This window comes from Vipera ursinii (genome assembly GCF_947247035.1).
Source record: "Vipera ursinii genome assembly, chromosome: 1".
NCBI lineage: Eukaryota > Metazoa > Chordata > Lepidosauria > Squamata > Viperidae > Vipera > Vipera ursinii.
Window position 1 is genome coordinate 121,794,948 of NC_139512.1, and position 23,335 is coordinate 121,818,282.

General features: G+C 39.5%; 1 protein-coding gene across 2 annotated transcripts in view; it reads right to left on the reverse strand.

The window, feature by feature from the left end:
* Positions 1 to 23,132, reverse strand: part of ARPC2 (actin related protein 2/3 complex subunit 2) — a 29,242-nt gene extending 6,110 nt beyond the window's left edge. For both annotated transcript variants that reach the window (XM_083349891.1, XM_083349890.1), the window contains exons 1-7: positions 22,900 to 23,132; positions 11,755 to 11,789; positions 9,971 to 10,083; positions 7,339 to 7,384; positions 6,567 to 6,753; positions 4,861 to 4,954; positions 2,526 to 2,652 (exon numbers count right to left, since the gene is read on the reverse strand). In XM_083349891.1, coding sequence (XP_083206017.1) covers positions 2,526 to 2,652; positions 4,861 to 4,954; positions 6,567 to 6,753; positions 7,339 to 7,384; positions 9,971 to 10,083; positions 11,755 to 11,789; positions 22,900 to 22,973 — 676 coding nt within the window. In that variant the 5' untranslated portion in view covers positions 22,974 to 23,132. The remainder of the gene's footprint in view (positions 1 to 2,525; positions 2,653 to 4,860; positions 4,955 to 6,566; positions 6,754 to 7,338; positions 7,385 to 9,970; positions 10,084 to 11,754; positions 11,790 to 22,899) is intronic.
* Between the last annotated feature and the right edge of the window lie 203 nt (positions 23,133 to 23,335).

Below are 23,335 nucleotides of genomic sequence, written 5' to 3' on the forward strand. Positions count from 1 at the left end.
TTCTTCTACCGTGGGCAGATTGTCCTTCTTCCAATATTGTCCCACCAGTAACCGTGCTGCCGTTATCATATTCAACATCAGATTAGTCTCTTTGACATCACAATTTACAACAATACCCAGTAAGAACAATTGCGGGGAAAACTTTATCTTCCTCTTAAAAATCTTTTGAATGTTCCACCAAATTTTAATCCAGAAGGCTTTTATGTTTCTACAAGTCCACCACATGTGGAAATAGGTAGCTTCTAAGCTACCACACCTCCAACACTTAGACTGCAGATTAGGATACATGTTGGACAACTTCTTGGGATCCAGATGCCATCTATAAAACATTTTGTAAAAATTTTCTCTTAAATTTTGAGCCTGGGTAAATTTAACATTTCTAACCCAAATTATCTCCCAGGTGTCCAACGAGATTGGTTCCTGAATATTTTGTGCCCACTTTACCATGCAATCTTTAACCAATTCCGTTTCCGAATCCAATTCAATTAAAGCATTATATATCCTTTTTATATGTGCACATTTTGAATCTCTAATTTGCTTTACTAAATTTTGATCTGTAATTGTGATACCAACCTTTTGATCTGACTTCCACCTAGCTTTCAATTGGGTATATTGAAACCAAGAGTAATTTATGTTTTCTTGTCTTCTCCTCTGCTGATTTAAGTTGCCAATCATTCCCTTGCAATTTGAGTAGTTCCTTATAAGAAACCATTTTCATACTCACTCCCATAGATACACCCTCTATCGCGTGTCCAGGAATTCCCCAAATCGGTATTTTATAATTTAACTTAGTACTTTTTCCAGACACGCAGTAAAGCACTTCTAAGAATATGGGATTTAAAAGCCCTGTCTACCTTCTTATCATAAAGCAAGTATGCATGCCATCCATATACCAAATCCCATCCCTCAAGATGAAGTATTCTCTTGTTAGTTAAATTAAGCCAATCACTAACCCAGGTCAAAGCAGCCGCATCATAGTACAATTTCAAATTGTACTATGCTAATATCTCAACATATTTATTTTTTATGTGCAGAAATTTAAAATATATTAAATTTTCCTAATTTCAGTGAATTCATATGAGAGATGTACACGAAGCAGCAAGCATATTTAACTTATGATCTTTCTACCAAAGTTACTGAACTAGGTCTTTACAAACATTCAGATGAGCTAAAAATCAGGATCAAAGAACCATAAATCCATCTACCAGCAATGTCAACCTGTAAGATCAATCATTACAACTGAATCAGAAATCAGACACTTGGATTCTGAAAATCCCCCTCACAAACAAAACATTGCTTGGAGTTGCTCAACAATTCATTTAACTGAAGAAGTGGAATGCTTCTGATTGAATGATAGCTCAGGCAATCTTCAAGGTCTACAGACAAATTCCTAATAGAAGGTTTCACAGCTACTTTCTTGAAGGCAGTCAGCTCTTCTTAGGAGAGATAGTAAGTCCTAGGGCTAGCTCAAGGGTCTTCAAACTTGGCTCTTTTATGACTTGTGGACTTCAACTCCCAGAATTCCTCAGTCCACAAGTCATAAAAGGGCCAAGTTTGAAGACCCCTGGGCTAGCTGATCAATCTTGGTTTATAAATTTTCCAAGCAAAGCCAAATCAAGTAATCTTTATTTAATCAATTACCAGCTCAAGGAAAACAAAAAGATAAAGACACATAGAAAGCACAGACCTACAACCTTGATCTAAAAACATCTTAAGCAGCATAAGTAACGTAATAGTATATTACAAAACCAACAGAGTAAATCTCAAGAATATAATATTGTTAGCAGGATGTTATGTCTAGCTTTAAAGGCTCTCTTTCTTAACTTGGGAAAGATGAGAGGATATCAATAATTTGCTGGTTTCCATGCACCCTTATCAATCTAAATTCTATTATTCTGGGACAGCCTATTTATTTCAGCCTGATGCTTCATATCATTCATTTTTAGGATAAGAACTTGCTTAGCCTGATTTTATCCGATCAATATTAAAAATGGTGCCAAAAGCCTACGTGATAAAACTTTTGGCTCCACCACCAATTTCCAATTTGAGAAGAAGTAATCAGCAAAAATTAAAGGTGGCAACCCTATTGGAAAGAATTGAGTTTTCACCAATAATGAGACCTCGGCCTTCAACATCGTACCTGTATTTTGGGAATTCCTGTCTCCAATCTAACCTGGGCATTCGCTATCCTGTTAAGGGCAACAAATACAACTCTCAAGAAAGAAAATGGAAGCAGGTTTTTTCTCTCTCCAAGTATCTTGTCAACAACTGTATTGTGGCTCAGTGATAGTCTAGAATAGATGTAATTTCTGAGTGCATTTGTTTAAGTAGTGACCAGCAAGGTACAGCTATATACAAAGCATACTAAGAATTGTGTATCATAATGCTTTAAAAAAATGTGTACAGTTATGTTGTTTGGAATATAAAGAAAGGCTAATTTCTTAGAAATAAAGAACGTTTAGAGAAAAACAGCTCTTATATATTTACCATCTGATCCTAGCCTGGCTGAAAACACGTTCACTTACCAAATGTGATATATCCAATGTTATCTCCAACGGCTGCATCTGTATCTTTCAGTTCCAAGGGGGGCTCCCTGTGACTAAAGAGCACTTGAGGGGCTGTGTGACTGGCACGACGGCCCTCTTTAAATTCCTAGGGTAGGAAAAGGCATGAGAGTATTGGGATTGTTAAAAACAACACACCGAAATCATGGAATGCAAGTTTAATAAAGATTAAAAGCTATACTGTTAGTTGATATTGGCCAACAGAAACACAACTAATCATTGGCTTATCTAAATCATAGTGACAAAAGAGGTCACTTTTCTTAACATGGAAATAACAAAATTCAAAAGCTCGGGTGTAGTTTATAAGAAAGCTCAGCTCCTTCACACCCTTCCCAAATAGCTTTATTGAAGGACACATAAAATCATACACACTAGACGTGCATGACTTTAAGGTAAAGGTAAAGGTTCCCCTGCACATGCATGCTAGTCCTTTTCGACTCTAGGGGCCGGTGCTCATCTCCGTTTCAAAGCCGAAGGGCCAGCGCTTGTCGAAGGACATCTCCGTGGTCATGTGGCCGGCATGACTAGACGCCAAAGGCGCACGGAATGCTGTTACCTTCCCACCGTAGTGGTCCCTATTTTTCTACTTGCATTTTTACATGCTTTTGAACTGCTAGGTTGGCAGAAGCTGGGACGAGTAACAGGCGCTCACTCTGTTACGCGGCACTCGGGATTCAACCCGCTAAACTGCCGACCTTCTGATTGACAAGCTCAGCGTCCTAACCCACTGAGCCACCGCGTCCCTTTACTGATAACTAAATTGTGAGGTTTTATAAAATGTACTATATTTCACAGTGTTGTAAAGTAATTTTACTGTTCTCTTCAATGTTCATTTTATTCAGATTTAAGTATTTCTGACCTTTTTTCTTTTCATCATTTAAACTTATTTCTCACATTAAAATTCTTATACTTGCAAAAAAAACCTCTTCAATGTTCTTCCTATATATGTATTTCTTTCACTTTCCACTAATGTTGCTTCCTACTTCCCTTGCTCGAGCAATACACAATTCACTTTTTGAAAATGTTTTAATTTCTAGAGAGAAAAGCAGATGCTGAGAGTCAAATCAATTTTGAATTACCAGCCTCTGGCTCGACAACATTATTCCTAATCCAAAGTATGAAGGGGTTCTAAAATATTCTGCATTTGCATTTACCTATTATTTTCCAGGGCCGAACATGAACATGATGAAATAGTATTTGGCTGTTCTATTAGAATGAGAAGGGACGTGGTCGCTCAGTGGGTTAGGACGCTGAGCATGTCGATCAGAAGGTTGGCAGTTTGGCGGGTCGAATCCCGAGTGCCGCGTAACAGAGTGAGCGCCTGTTACTCGGCCCAGCTTCTGCCAACCTAGCAGTTCGAAAGCACGTAAAAATGCAAGTAGAAAAATAGGGACCACTACGGTGGGAAGGTAACAGCGTTCCGTGCGCCTTTGGCGTCTAGTCATGCCGGCCACATGACCACGGAGACGTCCTCGGACAAGCGCTGGCTCTTCAGCTATGAAACGGAGATGAGCACCGGCCCCTAGAGTCGGAAACGACTAGCACGCATGTACGGGGGAACCTTTACCTTTACCTATTAGAATGAGAATAGAGAGCCCCCTCCTCCTGAACAGTTTACCTGCTGAATTGTGGGTGACCCCCCCACACACCTTTATGGTCTTTGAGAAGGTGAAATCATGGCTTTTTTTGAAGGGCCTTTGGATATTAATCATACACACTGTTTGCCTTTTCTATAATTCTAGCTTCTCTAGTTATTATTTTAAGTAATTTTATTCTGATTTTCATGTTGCTTTTATTACATAAGTTCTATAAATGGCTTAAGTTCCAAAGGTTTCAGGTGATAAATTTTATAAATAAATTTCATAAGTATGTAATTCAAACCACTGGAATGGAAACAATTCAGGAAGCCCAATAAAAGAGTCTCCAATAGCTGACACTGGCATAATACAAAACACAATTGTGCCTCAACGGAGCAATTCAAATTCTCTTCTTCATCTTCCACTCTGGATCCTGCCAGCAGGAAATGTAGCCAGCCAGGTGGCTGTGCAGAGCAAACAGATAATGTCTCAAATGAGCCTTTGCTTTTCTATGCAAGTTCCTTCTTCCCTTGCAGACAGCAAGACAGATGGTAAGTATTCTTTAATTTGCATAAAAAAATAAGTAAATTTCAAGAGGCACGAGCAATATGAAGTTAAGTTTTAGTGGAGAACTTCACTTTAAAGGCAATAGTGTATTTCTAAGAACAGGAGCACCAACCATACCCCAATCAATTTCTACAGAACAGAAACATCCATACCTGCATAAACACCTTTCCAATCACAACGTCGTCATCATCCTTAAATACCGTGCTGAAAACTACCGTGACACGATCTTTCTTTGATTCCACATACCTAGAGAGAGATTAAAAAAGCCAACTGCTTAAGAAAGTCACTTCAATACTAAAAGCCCACAGGTTTACAAACAGAAAGGTTTACTGATAGTTTAACAGTGCTAGTGACACATACCACACCTCCAATGTGAGTATACACAACAGCCTGAGAACTAGTACATTACCACTTTGCAATCCTTAATCCATTTGGTGTCGGCATGTCCAATTTGGAATTTTTAGAAAGTGGTAGGAACACCACCACAAAACAGAAGGGTCTTTCACAAAATGGTTGTCACTGTTAACATGGCCAGTCAAAAAAACACAAACTTCAGTGAAAAGTTAGTGCTAAACAGAGAAAGATCCTCCTCCCAACTCTTTCCTTCTTTCATCCTCAATATATGACAAAATCAACTACTTGTCATTCAATATCCTTTCAAGAACTGCCCTCCGCCGTTTCTTCTTTTTTCCTCTCCTTTCCCCCTAAAACAGTGATGGCGTACCTTTTAGAGACCGAGTGCCCAAACTGCAACCCAAAACCCACTTATGTATTATCAGGTGCTGGGTGGGCATGGCCCTTTGGGTGGGTGTGGCCAATTGGGTGGGTGTGGCTGCAGTGGTAATGGCAGACTGGGTGGGACTAAAAAGTTCAATCAATCAATTCCAACTTTGCGAAACTTTTTTTCCCCACGAGAAGTTGAAATTGAGTGATTGAACCTTTTTTTTTTTTTTTGCAAATGGCGGCGGAGGCATAAAGCGAACAGGTTTTATAAAGCCCAGCTGAAGGCCTAGGACTGAGGCGACAGTGCGCGTGCCCAGAGAGGGCTCGGCGTGCCACCTGTGCCATAAGTTCGCCACCACGACCCTAAAACATCTCATTGTTCTCCACAGCTTTCCTCAATACACTCTTCCACCCACTTCTTCCTCTTTCATGTTGGCCCCTGAGACTCTGATTTTGCTATTTCCTCCTCCAGCTCCATAAGGTCACCTGCCACAATCCATTGTACATTTTTCCAATATGAGCTCCTTCGTACAAAAATTAGAGGGTTAGGGCTTTTCTTTTTATTCTAGACAGCCAGTAATATTTCAAAGCTCTGCTCACAGGACTTTCTGAGTTCCTCAGCATCCTCACACAAAAGTTGGGGGTAAGGCTGAGAAACAAAAGTGGACAGGGCTATTTTATTTTTAATATGGTCCTGTGTGCCTATTTTAAGATTGGCATGTCAGGGATTCTGATTCAATAGCAAGAAAAATTCAATTTTTAGCAATCAGGGTTGGAGGAGACTGAGGACTATAAAATGGGATTCAGGGACCATAGGCTGCCATTCCTACTCCAGCATAGGGGGACAATGCTTCATGATTTTAAACCAATTCACGTTAGTGTATAGTACTCTATATATTATGATGTATATAGGAAACCTGTGTATGTTGATTTGTACTGTGTATTTCAGTCAGCCTTTAGCTTTAACCAGCTGTCAACATTTATCTATAGAAAGATTTGTCATTTCCTATCTAAAAGAGCTTTTGGATGCCAAATGATAATGGATAGAGGAAGGTGGAATGTTTTGAAGATCTTAAAATCTGAAGGTCTGGAAACTGACCAAGTTGCTGGGCAAGAAAAAGACAATACTTCTTACATGGTCTCATCATCTCGGTAATGGATGACTGCTCTTTTCTCTCCATCTTTGCCTTCCTCTTGGAACGTGAAATATTTCTCAAACACCGAGGCAAAGCAGTTGCGTTTCAGCATGCCTGCTTGGTGGACAATGGAGTCTTTGGCAGCCGGAAGGCTTTCCAAATCATACAGCAAAGACACATTGTAACCTAGAACAGGTAAATAATAAGAATATTTGTAGATTTCCTTTCAACCTTAATTCTTTCTAGAGAAAGCAATACAGTACCGGCCAGTCATTCACAGGTTCTTTCTGTCCAATTCCTCAACAGTAAGATACTCAAATAAAATATTGGCAATATTAAGCATGCCTTTCTCCTTCAATCAGGCAACTGTTTCTCCTCCTTTCACCAACTGTGAGAGAAAGCAATTCATATCCCTGCATTTTGGGACAAATGAGTGGGAAGCAGTACTGTTGAAGGTAACCATGGTTTTCCAGAGCTTTTGAATGCCTGTCAGTCTCTTTACACAGTACAAAGAATCCCTAGCTAGATAAGGCGGGCCTTGCTTGGGGGTGGATCCAGAAGCTTACGCTGCAGAGAAATAAACTTCTGATGTTCTCAGTCCTCCATGTGGAACTCTGAAGAGAGGCGGTTATTTTTTTTTAAATAGCACTGCAACAAGGAGTGCCCAACTGTGAGCTGGCTTGAAAACATGGGTGTTTGAAACACAGAGAATAATTTCAATTTAACAGCAGATTGAATAAGAACCAAGGCACAAATTATGCTGAGGCTTACCAGACTCTGGAGTTACCAAGTAGTTTCCATACACTCTCTTTAATAACTAGGAGACAGAAAAAATTACTGTGAGTTTTGACATGTCTTTTTATTTGGTCCCTTCAGAATGCCCCATCCTTAAAATCTCTCAAATCTTTTCTAGTCACTTCTAGGACAAATCATTTTTTAGATGTCCCAATTATTATTTCTAATCATCTCAAAATAAAAATTCAGGCAACATTTATTTAAAAATGGAGACAAATCTAAGGCACAATGAAAGCAAAAAACAAACGAACAAATTCACCACTGTTACTTTATTCTCATCTTGGAGATTCATTTAGATATTGTTCAACTCAAGATATGACAGATATATAAACTTCACAATTTATTGCCTCTAGTGGGGCATATTGTCTGCTTTCATTTCCGAAAAATGAGGGAGCCAGGAAGGTGAGAAATAAATTGGTGAGCTGCACACAACCAAATCTACAAATAAATTATTTGTGAAACAATTTGCATAGCGCATAACACCTCTATCTGCATTGTCTCCAAGGAGGAAATGAATATAATGTGTCCTTCAAATTAGTATTTCTCATACTCAGTCTTGAGAATAAGAAATTTAGGTTATCACCCCACAAACCGCCCGCAAAGAATTCTATAGTGTTTTAGCTAAATACACCCATGTTTGCTGTCCTGAAATTACTTGCTGGTCAGTGTGTTTTCGAATAATGAATTTTATATGTATACAACAACTTTATTATTTATCATAGTGCTTTCATATGAAAAAAGGGCAAAAGGGAGAGGCAGAGATTTTCCCAGTATTTGTGGATACCTGTATTTCTCTTTCTCAGAAACAAATCAATCTCAAACTGACTTTCTCAGACAAACCAGGCACCAGGTTTTCAGAATGTGTACAGTGACTGGCATGGGCCTTAGCTCCTGGGCTTTCATACCCTTTGGCTCTTTGTAGGTGACCCTCAAAATGATTCAAGCGATGTTATAAGCTTTTATGTAAAGCGACACCAATTGCAGCACGAATGCTGCAATTATGAAACATCTGAAAACCATTTCAGGAACTGAGTCACACTTTCTGCTGAGACATTTAACCACAAGGCACAGAAAGGAGTATTTTTTCTACCATAAATGGTTATTTTCAAGAAACCTGCAATATAACAGAACTTTATCGATTCATTTTTCAGGAGCAGAATGAGCTAAATTTAAGTGGACCCATATTATGAGTCTCTCTACTCTAAACGGTTCACCAGAAGCTTCCAGGTTTAACACAGAATAAACAGTCTATCATTTAATGGCAGTGACCCAGTCAACAGGAGAACGACTGCGGTCCTTCTCTCCATCTAGTTGTTACTTTGCTGTCAGAACTTAAGTTATTAACTGAAACACAAGTAATATTGGAAATTCAGTTCAGCAGATAGCAGTACCAAACTGACTCTGGTGATTCAAATGCAAAGCAAGATTCTCCTGGCTGATGCTTAGACAGGGTGGGGGGGTGGGGAGGGTGGGGGGCAAGAGGAGAGACAGAATTCCAGGACTGCAGGATAGACTGGGAAGTTGGAAAATACATCATGACAGAATGTCTATGGAGATTCTCAATCATTCAAGTCACGGCTGTCCCAAAGGTGCATTTTTTTTCAAAAGGCAACTGGACTTGGGATTTTTCCCTTTGAAAACATTTCACTTCTCATCTAAGAAACTTCTTCAGTTCAGTTCAGTTCATTTTCAAAGGGAAAAAAAAACCCCAAGAAAGTCCAGTTGCCTTTTGAAAAAAAAAAGCACCTTTGGAAAGAAGGCAGAGCATACCATTTCTATAACACAGGCAAGAACATTGCATGGATGAAATCATCAGGAGCTATGTTTGACTTGAAGGTATATTTACCACTGTTCAATATTTGGAAACAAAATTTAATTTGTTCCTTAAGAATATGTTTGTTCTATTACTTTTACAAATATGGACATACACTTTAGACTAATGCTCTTTACTATCAAATCATAAATAAAAGCATAGTTATAACACAATTAAGTCAAGCCAATATTGTTAATGAGATCACTAAAAGGCTGAAACAATATATGCATAAACAGCTGGAGGCAATTAAATACTAAATATGCCTTCTTTTGAAGATAGTCCTTTGGCTGCAAATATTCAGATATATAAAACACACACACACACACACACAAATACTTATTGTTTTACAGAAGGAGGGCATGAAACCATTGGACTTTCAGCAAGTCAGGGAAAGGAGAATGTGTAAGGGAATGCTTTCAGAAATACTGCACCTAAACAACTGAGTCAGACCTGACATCCTAAATCACAATCATAATATCTACTTATGCTAAAGCACTGCATATTTTATGTTACTGATTGTATATGTGCAAACCAGTCTATCCTCTGTTTGTGGAAATGAAGTTTTAGAACACCCCTTTTTAGGTGGATGCATCTGACTTGAAATTCATATATAACTAAAAAAAAACAAAACCAAAGCCTTAAGGCGGAGGAAGCAATGATGTTTGTGCATTTTCTTAAATACTATAATACCAAAATGCATTTTAAAAGAGAGGCATCATGATTAACTTACAAAGAACGAATTGATGAATATGGGGAAGCTTTCATAGAAGACGTATGCAATACATCTAATCTCACCTCATCAGCGCCATGTTCCTGGAGCTCTTTGTAGAATTTCAGAGAAATACTGACCATAACCTTTGTTTTATCACCATTTGGATTGGAAATATGGTAAAGGACTCCATCAAAATCTAGGAAGAAAGCATTTGAAAATGTGAAGTGCTTGCATATTTTCAGTTTAGGTATATATTGGAAGACGAAGCTGCCTAAACAAGGAACAGAGCAACTGTATACATTGTGGACTTATTACCTCTACAGACTCTATAAAATGGAAATTAAAAAACCAATTACATGTACCCATTACCTATAAAAATATGTAAAAACCCATTACCTGTAAAGAGTTAATCAAGTTAAAACTGAAATATAATAAGGATGGATAAATCAATCAAATATAGTTTCTTCTAGTTTTTATTTATTATATATATTACAATTTTATTACTCCATCTTATATTTGTTCTGCCCTGTGTATCACTTGAATTTTTCTGAAGACCCATAAAAATTCACAGTGTAAGTACACAGTGTAAGTAAAAAGACATGGTTTTTTTCTGCAGTTTTCTTTAGATATATACTTTTCTATACTAATACACATTTTGGATATAAAACTAAAAAAATATATCAGGGTATGAATAATAAAGGGCACCTGCATTCCAATCTCTATGTTAATTCAAGAAATGTGAATTAGGAAAGGCTGTATTAATGATAACCATGCACTTTCATCTTTCATACCTATTGGTGCAAAACAATCAACTTCACCAAATTTATGTCTTGCACTGATATACATACAATTCACGTCCTCCCAAGCAATGACTAAGTACAGGGGATCATATATTCCAACATATCCAAAGCCTCCAGATTAAAGGCTGAACGTCTCCAGACTGGAGAAGGCAGAAAATCCAAAGGGATGGTGTGTCTCCCCTGGAACATCCGGAGAGTCCAGGGCTGAGGAGAATGCTGTTCCAGGCCCCTCCGACATTGAGGGAAGTGCTCGACCAGATGGGGAGCTGGCTGCCTTCATGAACGTGGGGGGGATCAGCTGCAGACGGGCAGTAGCGATGACAGACAACAGATTCCCCTCTGATGAGGAACAGCTGCCTCCCCCACTCGATCTGCAGGTGTGGAGGGTGCAGCAGAGAGAAGCTCAGAAGAGGTCTGCAAGGCTGCTGGGGAGGTTGCCCCACCCCTCCTCACAAGGAACACCTGCCTGAGGGTGATTTAATTAGAGGCCCAGAGGCCGAGGGGAGGTTGCATTCATCAGGAACAACTTTTCGTCTTGATACTCACACCCATGACTTTTGGAAACCTTGACTTCAACCCGTATTTCAGCCTCTGAATTTGCCTACCGTGCTTTGCGGTCTTCTGACTCTGGATTATGGCTTACAGACCTTGTTTTGTAACCTCTGCATTGGGTTTGTGGACTTTGATTTTCTATCTGTTTGGGGGCTTGGTTCTGGTGACTATTGGACCCAGCTGGTGAGACTGGGTTACAATGACTGTTGGTGGTTGTTTTGTAAGGAAAAGTGGAGTAGAGTTTTACCAACAGCCCTGGAGGACCATCTGTTGTGTTTAGCAGTGCAATAAACAATGTTATTGGTGCCTGCATCTGTCTATGCCAGGGATGTCAAACTGCTGGCCCGTGGGCCGGATGCATCATCTGGAAGCCGCACCTACACCATTGCCGGCAATGGCAAAACTGTCCCGATACACGCAAGTTTGACGTGTCTGGTTTATGTGATCTGGGTCAGAACATTTCACTTCCTTTTACACCAATAAGTTTTTTTAAAATTAAAAAGTGGAGAACCTACCTGCGAATGTTACTTCTACTGCCTCAGGTTTGTTTCTGGGGAAGGAAAGAGAAAAATAAAAGATGAATTACTTATAAAGGATTTAAAGGAACAAGAGAAGATTTCCATCAGAAAAAGTTAAATTTTAGGTTTTCCTTTATACCCTGTCAAATATACACGTAACTATTATGCATTAGTTGTGTTCTGGCTTTTAATTAAATCCTCTCTGCTTCCATAGTGAAATGGACAGAACTGTAACTTAATTCTGCCAAATACATTTTCATAAATTGAAGTAAACAGAACTCAAATACCCATTTCCTCTCATTTGTACAGGTAGTCCTTAACAATTTTTTCCAATGAGTTCACATTCAGAATGGTCTCAGAATGGGTTCTTTACAACTTGCAAAATGTTGTAAAGCACCCAGCTGAAGACATCCCTCCCTATCCACAAAACTACATTTTGGCAATTGGCAACCGCCCTCTGATCTTATGATCATCATTAGCAATCTTCTCTGCTGCCTTCCCCAGAGAGTCAATGAGGAAGATGGCAGGAAATGTTGCAAGTAAAGGGAACATTGTGTTTGAGGTCCATTCCTCCAGTAGGTTGAAGGATTTCCCCTCATCTCTGTACAGGGAGGATATCTGAGGAATGGAAATCAAATCTGGCAAAAGTACTAGTGAATGGCACTGTTCTAAGCCTTTAAGAATGCTGGCATTTGCTCGTGTTTCCCCTGCCAGAGGGGGACAAATGTTGGCATGCGCTGTCGTTTTCCCTGAGGGGTGAAAATACTGGCATTCGCCTCTCCAGAAGGGAAAAGGCTAGCACATGCCACCATTATTGCAGTTGTTCTCTCCAATGAGGAGAGGAAACCCCCCCCCCCAGTTTGGGAGGGGGGGGTCAGGCTCCCTCTCCATCCCACTACACCAGGAGGCCTGGCCCTTTCTCCAGTGCTCCACTTAACGACTCGTGCAGTTGCTTAGCAACTGCTACTGGGATAACCAGGATTGTAATCGTTAAACAAAGGAGCCATATGACATCTCGCCTAACCATCACTTTGCTCAATGACCAAGATTCCGGCCCAATAATGGCTGTTAAATGGAGGATTACTTGCATAGTACAGCTTAATGATAAAGATTTCTGATATATTTTTGCCTGGATTAAACAAGCAAATAGAGTTGTAATATAGGGACGCGGTGGCTCAGTGGGTTAGGACGCTGAGCTTGTCGATCAGAAGGTTGGCAGTTTGGTGGGTCGAATCCCGAGTGCCGCGTAACAGAGTGAGCGCCTGTTACTCGTCCCAGCTTCTGCCAACCTAGCAGTTCGAAAGCACGTAAAAAATGCAAGTAGAAAAATAGGGACCACTATGGTGGGAAGGTAACAGCGTTCCGTGCACCTTTGGCGTCTAGTCATGCTGGCCACATGACCACGGAGACGTCCTCGGACAAGCGCTGGCTCTTCGGCTTTGAAACGGAGATGAGCACCGGCCCCTAGAGTCGGAAACGACTAGCACGCATGTGCGGGAGAACCTTTACCTTTACCTTACATAGAGTTGTAAAGCAGCTTTGGAAGACCAGAGTTTCATATACCATATTAACAAATTTGAGTACTGCTTTAGTGACTCTGATAAAATTTATGAATTACTTACAAACCCAACTACATTGGTTATCAGCAAATTAGATCTAGGTGTGTAAACAGCTGCTTGTTCCATCACATTTTGTACCAAATGTAGCTTCCAAATACTCTTCAAGGGCAGCCCACGTAGACTGCATTACAGTAATCTATGTAGGAAGTGACCAGGGAATGAAATGATGGAGTAGAGCCACCCTATGCAGAAATGTATACAACTGGCACACAACCTGAAGCTGCGTAAAGGCTCTCTTAGCCATAAATGCCACTTCCTCTTCAAGCAAGAGTCACAAGTCCAGAAGGACATCCAAATTGTGTGCAGGGTCTGTCTAGGGCAGGGGTAGGGAACCTTGGCTTTTTATGACTTGTGGACTTCAACTCCCAGAATTCCTGAATCAGCATGGCTGGTTCAGGAATTCTGGGTATCGAAGTCCACAAGTCATAAAAGAGCCAAGGTTGCCTACCCCTGGTTTAGGGCAATGCAACCTCACCGAAACCAAAGGTAGTAAATTCCTAGATCCCAAAAAACAAAGCCACAGGATTAAGTCGAAGCCTGAACGTCCTATCCAGCCTCCAGACACTGAGACAGGATGTTGACAGCACTGTTTATTGAGGGGGGGGGAGAAATATAGCTGTATATCATCAGCATATGATGATACCTCATCCCATGGCTATGGATGACCTTACTTAGTGGCTTCGTGTAGTTGTTAAATAGGAGTGAAAAGACTACCAAACCCCAAGGCACTCAACAATTCAGGGGCCAAGAGCAGGACATCTTGCCCCAAATTAAGACCAAGTGACACTGGCCATCTGGGAAAGAAAGAGAACCAACTCATTACAGTGCCACCCACTCTTAATTCCCACAGCTTATCCAGAAGATACTATGATTGATGGCACCGAAAGCTGCTGAGAGATCCTGAAGAGCACATTACCCACACCCTGTTCTTGCTAGATGCCATCAACAAGTGTGACAAGTACTGTCTAAATACCATAACCAGGGCTGATGCCCAACTTAAAAGGGGGCTAAATAATCCACTTCATCCAGGAGCCTCTTAAGTTGTTGCACACCTTCTCAACAATCTTCACACATTTACACACATACGTACTTTTATAGCATTTACAGAATAAAAATAAGAGGTAAAGAGAAGAACAATGAAAAACAGAAATAACCAAAATAGAAAATAGGCATGATTTCTGGAAATTAGCAACACTATTTGTATACTAATTATAGAAGCTCTATTTCAAATTTCCTTGTTTTAGCATATAACAACACACTGTCTATATGGGGGATGCTTGTAATTCACAATTATATAAAATGAAGAGGCAAACAATTATCTTGGTTAAATCCCCTTCTGCCTATATTTATAGGTTCTCCAGGCAGTTTCTGCAAAGAAAATACTGAAAAAAAATATATACACTAGGAAAGACACTCTGCAGAACCTTCTATTTTTTTCAGTTCTCATAACTGTGCAAGAAAGGTAGAAGTAGTTGTATTATAAGATAGGGAGAAAATGGTTTCCTTACTCAGTTTTTCATACCATTCACAGAACGTAATTGCTTACAACCACTTCCTGTTACACAAAACCTATTTGCTCTTCCTGTTTGTTTATTCTAGGTTGAAAGTTCCCTGAAATTTGGGGAAGGACTGTTATCATTCCTGACTTATCATCAATTAATGTAGCAATTTACTTAAGTAACAAAAACACCTTGCTAGAGGACTGGTACTAATGCATGGAGTAAAGACTAAGGAAAAGAATGAAAAATGTATTCCTTCTTGGCCTCTTTCAACACTCCAATATAAAGCTCTCTAGATTTAAGAAGGCAAGAGTAAACAATACCAACCTATCTATAGTCCATATTGTTCTAATAATCACCAGATACAGACTTCTTATCTATAGATGTTCCACTATGAAAAACAGTAATTAATGCATGAAGTCTAAACCTTTGTCCCATGTACAGTGGATTAAGTGGTACACAAAATATTAAATTAAAATGTGGAATCTTTCTCTATTTTTGTTTGGACAACATACCACATTTTCAGTAAAATTCTTATATTTTCTGCACATCATGCTAGAATTTGGCTGGGTCTTCTGCCAGACTATAAAAATGTGTTGGTCACACTCAAAGAGATTCTACCATGTATTCATTGCATTCTCTGGAATATTCCTATCATATTCATTGTACATTCACAGCTCTACCAAGATAAATTATAATTTTGTCCAGAAAGGATTCAAATAGATACAGGCTTCTTTTCCATTAGCAATTCCATTTTTCAGAGAATCACGACAAGTTATATACAGCGTTTCTTGTCCCCAGAGGAAGGCAGTATCTGGGATTTCATTTTCAGTCTCATATTTGCAATAATATAAGCTAATATAATCCAAAACACTAGACTTTATAAACACTAGTTTATAAAGCAAAATCTTGAATATTTAATTATGTTTTAATGAGCTACTGTCCAGCTAAAAGCTACATAGATCATTTATTTTCACAACAGCAAAACCTTATACAGTTAGAATGTTGTTTTATACAGTATAATTGGAGCTACTGGAAACTATTGTGATCATTTTTTTCGTTTGCGTTATATCTTTTGGGATCCCATGGGACAGCAAGAAAATACTAATAAATAAAATGTGGCTTTCGATATTTGAAACTGCTACTTAGCAATTGGAAAACACTTAACATTTCCAAGATGATTCATTATAAATGTATCCCTTGGGCAAAAAAGCTGGTATCAAAAAATTATTTGTTCCTCACAAGTATATCCTGCATAAGAGAATGCTGGACTACCTGTGAATTAAAACTTGCAGCCCAAAGATATGTTTAGTAATTTTAGTTACCGTAATCATATTTAGAATGATTTGCAGGTAGTCTTTTAACTTATGACTGGTTGCTTAATCACTGTTTGAAATTACAACAGGCCAGAACAGTGCTTTATGGCAGATAAAGCACCTCTGGCTGTTGCAAAACACCTATTCAGAAGAATAGGTTCACACTTAGAACCTTGGAGCTCACTTAATGACCATGGATTCACTTAATGAATGGTTGATTCTTTAAATGACTGCCTCCCAAAATGTCAATAAATTGGATCTGATCACATGGTTTCCTTGTCTTACAACCGTAATGACTTACACCAAGAAATACGGTCCCAACTACAGTCATTCAGATGGGGAACACCTATACCAGGGGTAGGCAACCTCGGCTCTTTTATGACTCATGGACTTCAACTCCCAGAATTCCTGAGTCAGCATACTGACTCAGGAATTCTGGGAATTGAAGTCCATGAGTCATAAAAGAGCCAAGGTTGCCTACCCCTAACCTATACCATCAGCATGCCATACAGCTGCATTTCTGAGCTGATTTTCTACTTCCAATGGCTATTTTCCCAAGTCACTTGCCTTCACATAACCAAATGATCTCACAAGACTGCTTTCATTCTAGAACAGGCATGTCAAACTCGCGACGTCATGTGACATCGTGCAACGTATCAGAGCTCTTTCCCCATTGCCGGCAATGGGGTGGGCATGGTTTTGTTGTGATGTGTCTGGCCCGTGGGCCGGCAGCTTGACACCCCTGTTCTAGAACAATTATTTTCTTCTACTAACTAGTGAAAACATACCTTATGTTTTCATGAGCTTCCTATAGTACAAGCTACCTGAAATATAAGTGACATGGATTGTTTCTTTTTGCTGCTCTCTGCTCGAAGGAACAAACTAATAAACCAAAAATACCACTCAGCAGCCACTTGTCTTTCCATCTTACTCCAAATGCAAGAAAGATTTTTTTTTTTTTGACAAGCTCATCTGAACTCAGAGGATAAAATCAGCAGACTTTTTTTGGCCAAAGGTGGTTCTCCATTCTTCTTATTAGCATAAAGAAGCACTGTATCCTTTTAAAGCAGGGGTGTCAAACTGCCGGCCTGCGAGTCGGATGCATCATAGCAAAACCGCGCCCACCCCATTGCCAGCAATGGGAAAAAAGTTGTATTACGTCACAAAACGTCATGTGACATTGTGAGTTTGACATCCCTGTTTTAAAGTATTCTTTGAATCCAAATGGAAGGACATCTACCCTAGTGCTGGGATGAGAAAGGGATCTGGCAGGTCTTTCGTCCTGCTGTCCTCTTTCTCTCTTCAATCAACCGTAATTGCATACTATTTTTATACAAAATTGCTGTAGTTTTTGAATAAGATTGCCCCCATACTCCCACTGATCGAAGGTACTGGCAACTAGTATGGCTTTAAAGAAGCACATATTTTAAATCATCTTCAAATACTCATTGCACAACATATACTTTGTCTACTCCAGCGTTTCCCAACCTTAGGAACTTGAAGATGCGTGGACTTCAACTCCCAGAATTCCCCAGCCAGCTATGCTGGCTGGGGAATTCTGGGAGTTGAAGTCCACGCATCTTCAAGTTCCTAAGGTTGGGAAACGCTAGTCTACTCTATACTGATAGAAGGCAAACAACACAAACTATCTGTAAGTTATAGAATGCAAAGGAGACTATCGCACAGAATTTGCCTATTATTTATAAAATCAGAACAAAGTGGGGTCCAATACATATATGAGGCATGCATGGACAATGCAGCATAGCTAAGGACAGAGCAGAAATCACAATTAATATCTGGGCCAAATAATAAAGCTGAGAGAGGATTCCAGGGTACACAAAACAAAGGGTATACTGGATTTTGGAATACATAGTACTGGCAAGCTCACATGTTACAATCCTAAGCAAAATTACTTGGGGAAGAAAGCTTTTGTTCCAAATGAAAACATACAAGGCAAAATCAATCATGTTAAAAAAGAAGAAATCAACACGAGCATATTTTTGAGGCGGAAAACGAGTCAATGCATTCCTTTGATAAAACAAAAATATTGCTAATTCAGCTACCACTGTGCCATCTCTTCAGTTCAGTGCTTCTAGTATATTTATGTATTCTTTATGCAGCAAGTTGACATCTCCAATCAAAGGACTGATTGAAGCTTTGCATTAAAGTGTTCACATGACATTAGGAGCCAATAGCTGTATTTTCAATTCAGTGTATGTCAGCATCAATCACCTGAACTGAAGTGCCTAGCAAGGATTACAGCATATTTTGCATTCTTTTTTGGTTACATTTCTTTTTCACTCATTTCAACATTTCTTTTTATAAAGTTACTCAGAAAATAAATCCAAGTAGTCACACAAAAAAGGAAAAGCAGAATGATACTGATATGCAAAGAAGGAAAAATTTAAAAAAATTAAAAACTACTTGGTTACAAATTACACTTTCCTTCCATTGTGCCCCAACTGACAATTGTAGTCAATATATTGATAAACATTAGAAATTTCTTCTGATTTTTATTTCAGTCCCTCTATTTTTTTTCTCTTAGAAACAGTTTAAGATTGTAAGTTTGCCTTGTTGTGTAATACAAGTGTTGCAATCCCAACTGCATACTGAAGTGTCTCAGGAAAGAAATTAAATATTCAGAATGATAGCATATGCATTCACTATACTGAAATTCTTATATAGTGCAAAATTCCTTGAGAGAAAATGAAAACACTAGCTTCTATGAAGACGTTCCAATATTAAAAACTTCAATTTGGTCATTTTTAGAAGACTTTCTAGGACAGCCTGCAGACTAACCAATGAGAACTGCCTATATTTAAGCTGTCAATCATTATATGCCATCAAGTGAGTGTCAACTCTTGCCACCCATATAGTATTTCTCCATTATGATCTATCCCTAGACCTGGCAAATTTAACAAATCTTTTACTTGTTAATATTTTAGATAACCAGATTTTGTTCTAAATTGGTTGTGGTAAATTATTTATAATAAGGCCTAAATTGAATCTGATACCATAAAGCTTAGAGGATCATAAGAAGTAAAAAAAATAATCTGAAAAGGTATGCCAAGGAGACCTCTGCAAATTACCATGCAATCTTAAACGTTACACTTCTTCAGTAAAATTCAAGATAGTTAGTTCATTGAGTGTCACTTTCTCATGTGAATTCTAATGTGGGAAAGAGCAATATGTGCCCTTTATAATTACATTTAAATTAAAGTGAAAATTGCTAAATAAAGCAGCAGGGTATGACAGCATAAGATGTGTGGGTATAATGTTCTCAAATCAATATATCCACCAACACTGGATGATTAGCATTCTGGGCTGCTCTAATGCTGTCTTTTTAATGTTTAAGACTACCTATTACTTAATGTTCTTGGACACTGATGAAGTCATACAAGTGTTCTGCAAATATGGAAACAAAGGTAGCTTGATATAAAAAATGAATGCCAGATATATTTCCTAGAACTTCCTTGCCCTTTGTTCTCTATTATACAAATCCAGTTTAAATTTGGTGGATTGATGCTGAACAGTGAGCATAACACTTCTATAACACGTTTCAAAAGAGATGAGGAAGAGTGTCCTTACTTCTCTATCAAACAAAGGGAAGGAAGGCTTCCAAATTTTTAATAAGAAATGTAATGACTGAATCACAACTGTTACAAGTTAGTCTGAGTATATTCCTGGATTTTACCTAAAAACATTACCAGGAAACCTGGAGCCCTCAAATTAAGTCACGTTTTATAATCATACTACTCAACTGCATTATAGCCTGCCTATTTTGTAGCAGTTACTTGATTCACTCAGTTCATATTTGCAGTTATAATTTTATTATTTTAAGGAGACTCAAAACAGTACAATATATTGTTTTCAAATTTAACAGTTATAGTGATCTATTTTTAAAAGGAAAGTACCCTGAATTTTGGGAAATATGGCTTGATTTTTTTCTCTCCAATAAATATAAGAAACAAAGCTTGCTGTACACACCCATTAGGTGTATTTTAAGAGATGACTCAGCTTGAAGCAAATAGATTAGCATTCATTTCAGTTCTTTGTCTTGGCTCTGAGCTTGTCAGGACATGGTTTCTGTCCTTAAAAATGCAGAAGTAATAACTTCCTTTCTGTTTATAATCTAGTAGTATTAATGCTTCTTCTCAAGTGGGCTTTTTATATTAACTGATAGATGTGTTATTCAACTGGATACTACTAAAAGTTGCTTAATATATTGTTTTAGTGGGCATAACATTTATACATGGAACACACATTTTTGCAAATATGAATGTCATTATGTTCATGGGCTGGCTAGACAAAAGCTAGATGTATATAAATTAAAATCACTGCAGAGTATCAAAGTTCAATATATGAGTTTGGGAAAATTAACCTTACCAAATATAGAGATTAATAAAATAATGATACTTTGAATTAACCAGAGCAAAGGCAGAGTAAGACAATAAGCATGCACAACTGCATGTAATAAATATAAGTTCTATAGGGCCTCTATCATTCTTCTGGCAAACATGAATTTACTGCACATTCACTTCTTTTCTGCAATCATCAAAAGTATCCACTACAAGCAACAGAGTAATTTGCACACCTATTTACCTAAAGCAGTGTGAAAAATGCATGTCTACAAATATGAAACTTCCAAAGACATTTGGGACTGGTACTACAAACGTATTCAGGACCAGCAGATATGGCTACAGCTAATAAAACAGTTGAATTACATATAGAACTGCACTTTCCCCTATAGGCCAGCAAAAGTTTCAGGTCATCAACAGGGCATCTCTTGTGAATCCCACAAGAGATACAGTGGATATGTACAGTTATAACAACTATATTCTCTAAAGCTGAGCACACATTATGGAACAACTGACACGTAAGATGATGAAAGTTCCTTATTACAGGACCAAAATATATCTAGGTCTTTTTCTGTTTTTGTGTTTTAATGTTAAGCATTCACTGTCTTGATTTTTAAGTGGCTTATGATTGCCCAGAGCTGTTAAAAGAGTAGGTGGCATAAGCATTTTTAAAATAAATTTAAAAAGTGGTATGTGTTGCTATCTAGATTTCACCACATAATATCATAAGCTATACTGTAGCGTTGCATTGTAGGGAAAAGCCTACTTATGCATGACAATGAACTTAAAAGCAATGCAAACTCAGCTGTATCTACTGCATTAGAGAAATGGCTCTTTTCCTTTTAAACCAACTTCCTGAATGCATTGATTGATTAGCTTTAGTTAAGCAGGGAATATTTTATGCATAGTTGGTAGATACAATAATTTTATCAAAGTTAAATTTATAAAAAAGCATCAAAGATATGCTTCTATTAACACTGGTATATAACATAATGAAGGCACAAATACCTAAAAGTGGCCCAAACTGTCTAAAAACATTTTAAGTGCCATTTGAGAGGTATGTCATGGACTGCATCTCAATTTCCAGCAAACCAATTAAAATTTGGAGGGTTTTTGATGAATACTGAAATATGGATTTTATTTTTATACTGCAGGGCATTTATTGACTATTCATTATAACAAATCTCTTGGTAAAATAGGCTGTGTCAACAGCTACATCACACAAATGTTTTCAAACGCGTATACCATACAGAAAATGGCCAAGAGACTAGTCTGGGAACAGGGAAAGACAAGCCACACCCAAGAAACATTCCGTAGGCAGGAAACTAGGGATTCAAATATTTTTGCATTTCTCAAGCGTGAATATCAAGATCTCCTTTTTCTAGATTTTCTTACGAGGCCTCACTCTCCTCTGAGAAAATACTGAAAACGCTCGTCCTTCCCGTTGGGTTAAGACAGGAGTCTTCAAACTTGGCCCTTTTATGACTTGTGGACTTCAACTCCCAGAATTCCTCAGCCAGGCATGCTGGCTGAGGAATTCTGGTTGTTGAAGTCCACAAGTCATAAAAGGGCCATGTTTTGAAGACCCCTGGGATAAGATGTGTCTGTCTGTCATCTATCTATCTATCTATCTATCTATCTATCTATCTATCTATCTATCTTATCTATCATATCTATCATATCTATCTATCTATCTATCTATCTATCTATCTATCTATCTATCTATCTATGAACTATACCGTTCATATAAAGTAGGGAATTCACCCAGATTCTTTAAAACGTGATCGAATCAGCCGCCAGGAAGAACACAAAAAGCAGCAGATGAGCAAAAGCCCAGGAAGTGGCAACATGTGGTGTGGTCGCCCCAGCGCTTCCGATACCGCTACCGTATTTCTCCTAAAAGACTTTCCACCGACTGAATCCTTTTGGGCCCGGAAGGAGAACTCCCAACATGTTGACAGGGGGTGGGGGTGGAGATGGCAGAAACCGCACTCCGAGCTGGGCTGAACACCGAGCCAGAGCGAAACGGCGAGCTTCTTCCCAGCGGAAAGAGCAGCCGGGCTGGCTCCGCGCCCCTCGCCGGAGGCCAGAGTTCGTGGCCCTCGCCTACTCGGTGGGGTCTCTCCCACCAAGAGCTCCACCATCGGGCAGTCAAAAGAGGCAGGGAGAGGGTGGGGGGTAGGGTGGGAGCTAGGCCTGATATCCCCGTCCGCTCGCTCGGCAGCCCTTGACAGCCTTCTCTTCCTTAGCAAGCGGTTATATGGCTGGTGGTGGCGCCCGGGCCGAGTCCCGAGCACCCGCTCCGTTTGCCCGTCCGTCCGCTGCCACTCCCCCTCTCCCAGCCTCTCACCCAGCGGCCGCGCCCTCGAACTTGAGCGCGAGCGTCTCCTCGATGATGCGGTTGTTGACCTCCAGCAGGATCATGGCGATGGCGACAGTGAGGAGGGGTACGGAAGCCGGGCGGGGGAGGAGGAGGAGGAGGAGGAGGAGGAGGAGCGGGGGACAGGGAAGGGGAGAAAAAAAAAATCCACCGAGCCGAGGAGCGCGCTGCACCGGGGACCCGCCCGACTCCAGTCGCTTCCGCCACTAAGGGCCCAACCCACCTTCTCCGAGCCGGCACCGTGCGTCACTTCCGGGTAGTAGGGAAAAGGCGAGCCTGCGTTATGCGCGTGCGTTGTTTTGTATGCTCCTCCTGAGATTCGCTTCTCCGCGCGGGGGGGGGGGGCTGCTCTTTTCTGGTGCTGAGCTTGCGCGCGCAGATTACTTCCTCGCGGGCCCGGAGTTTG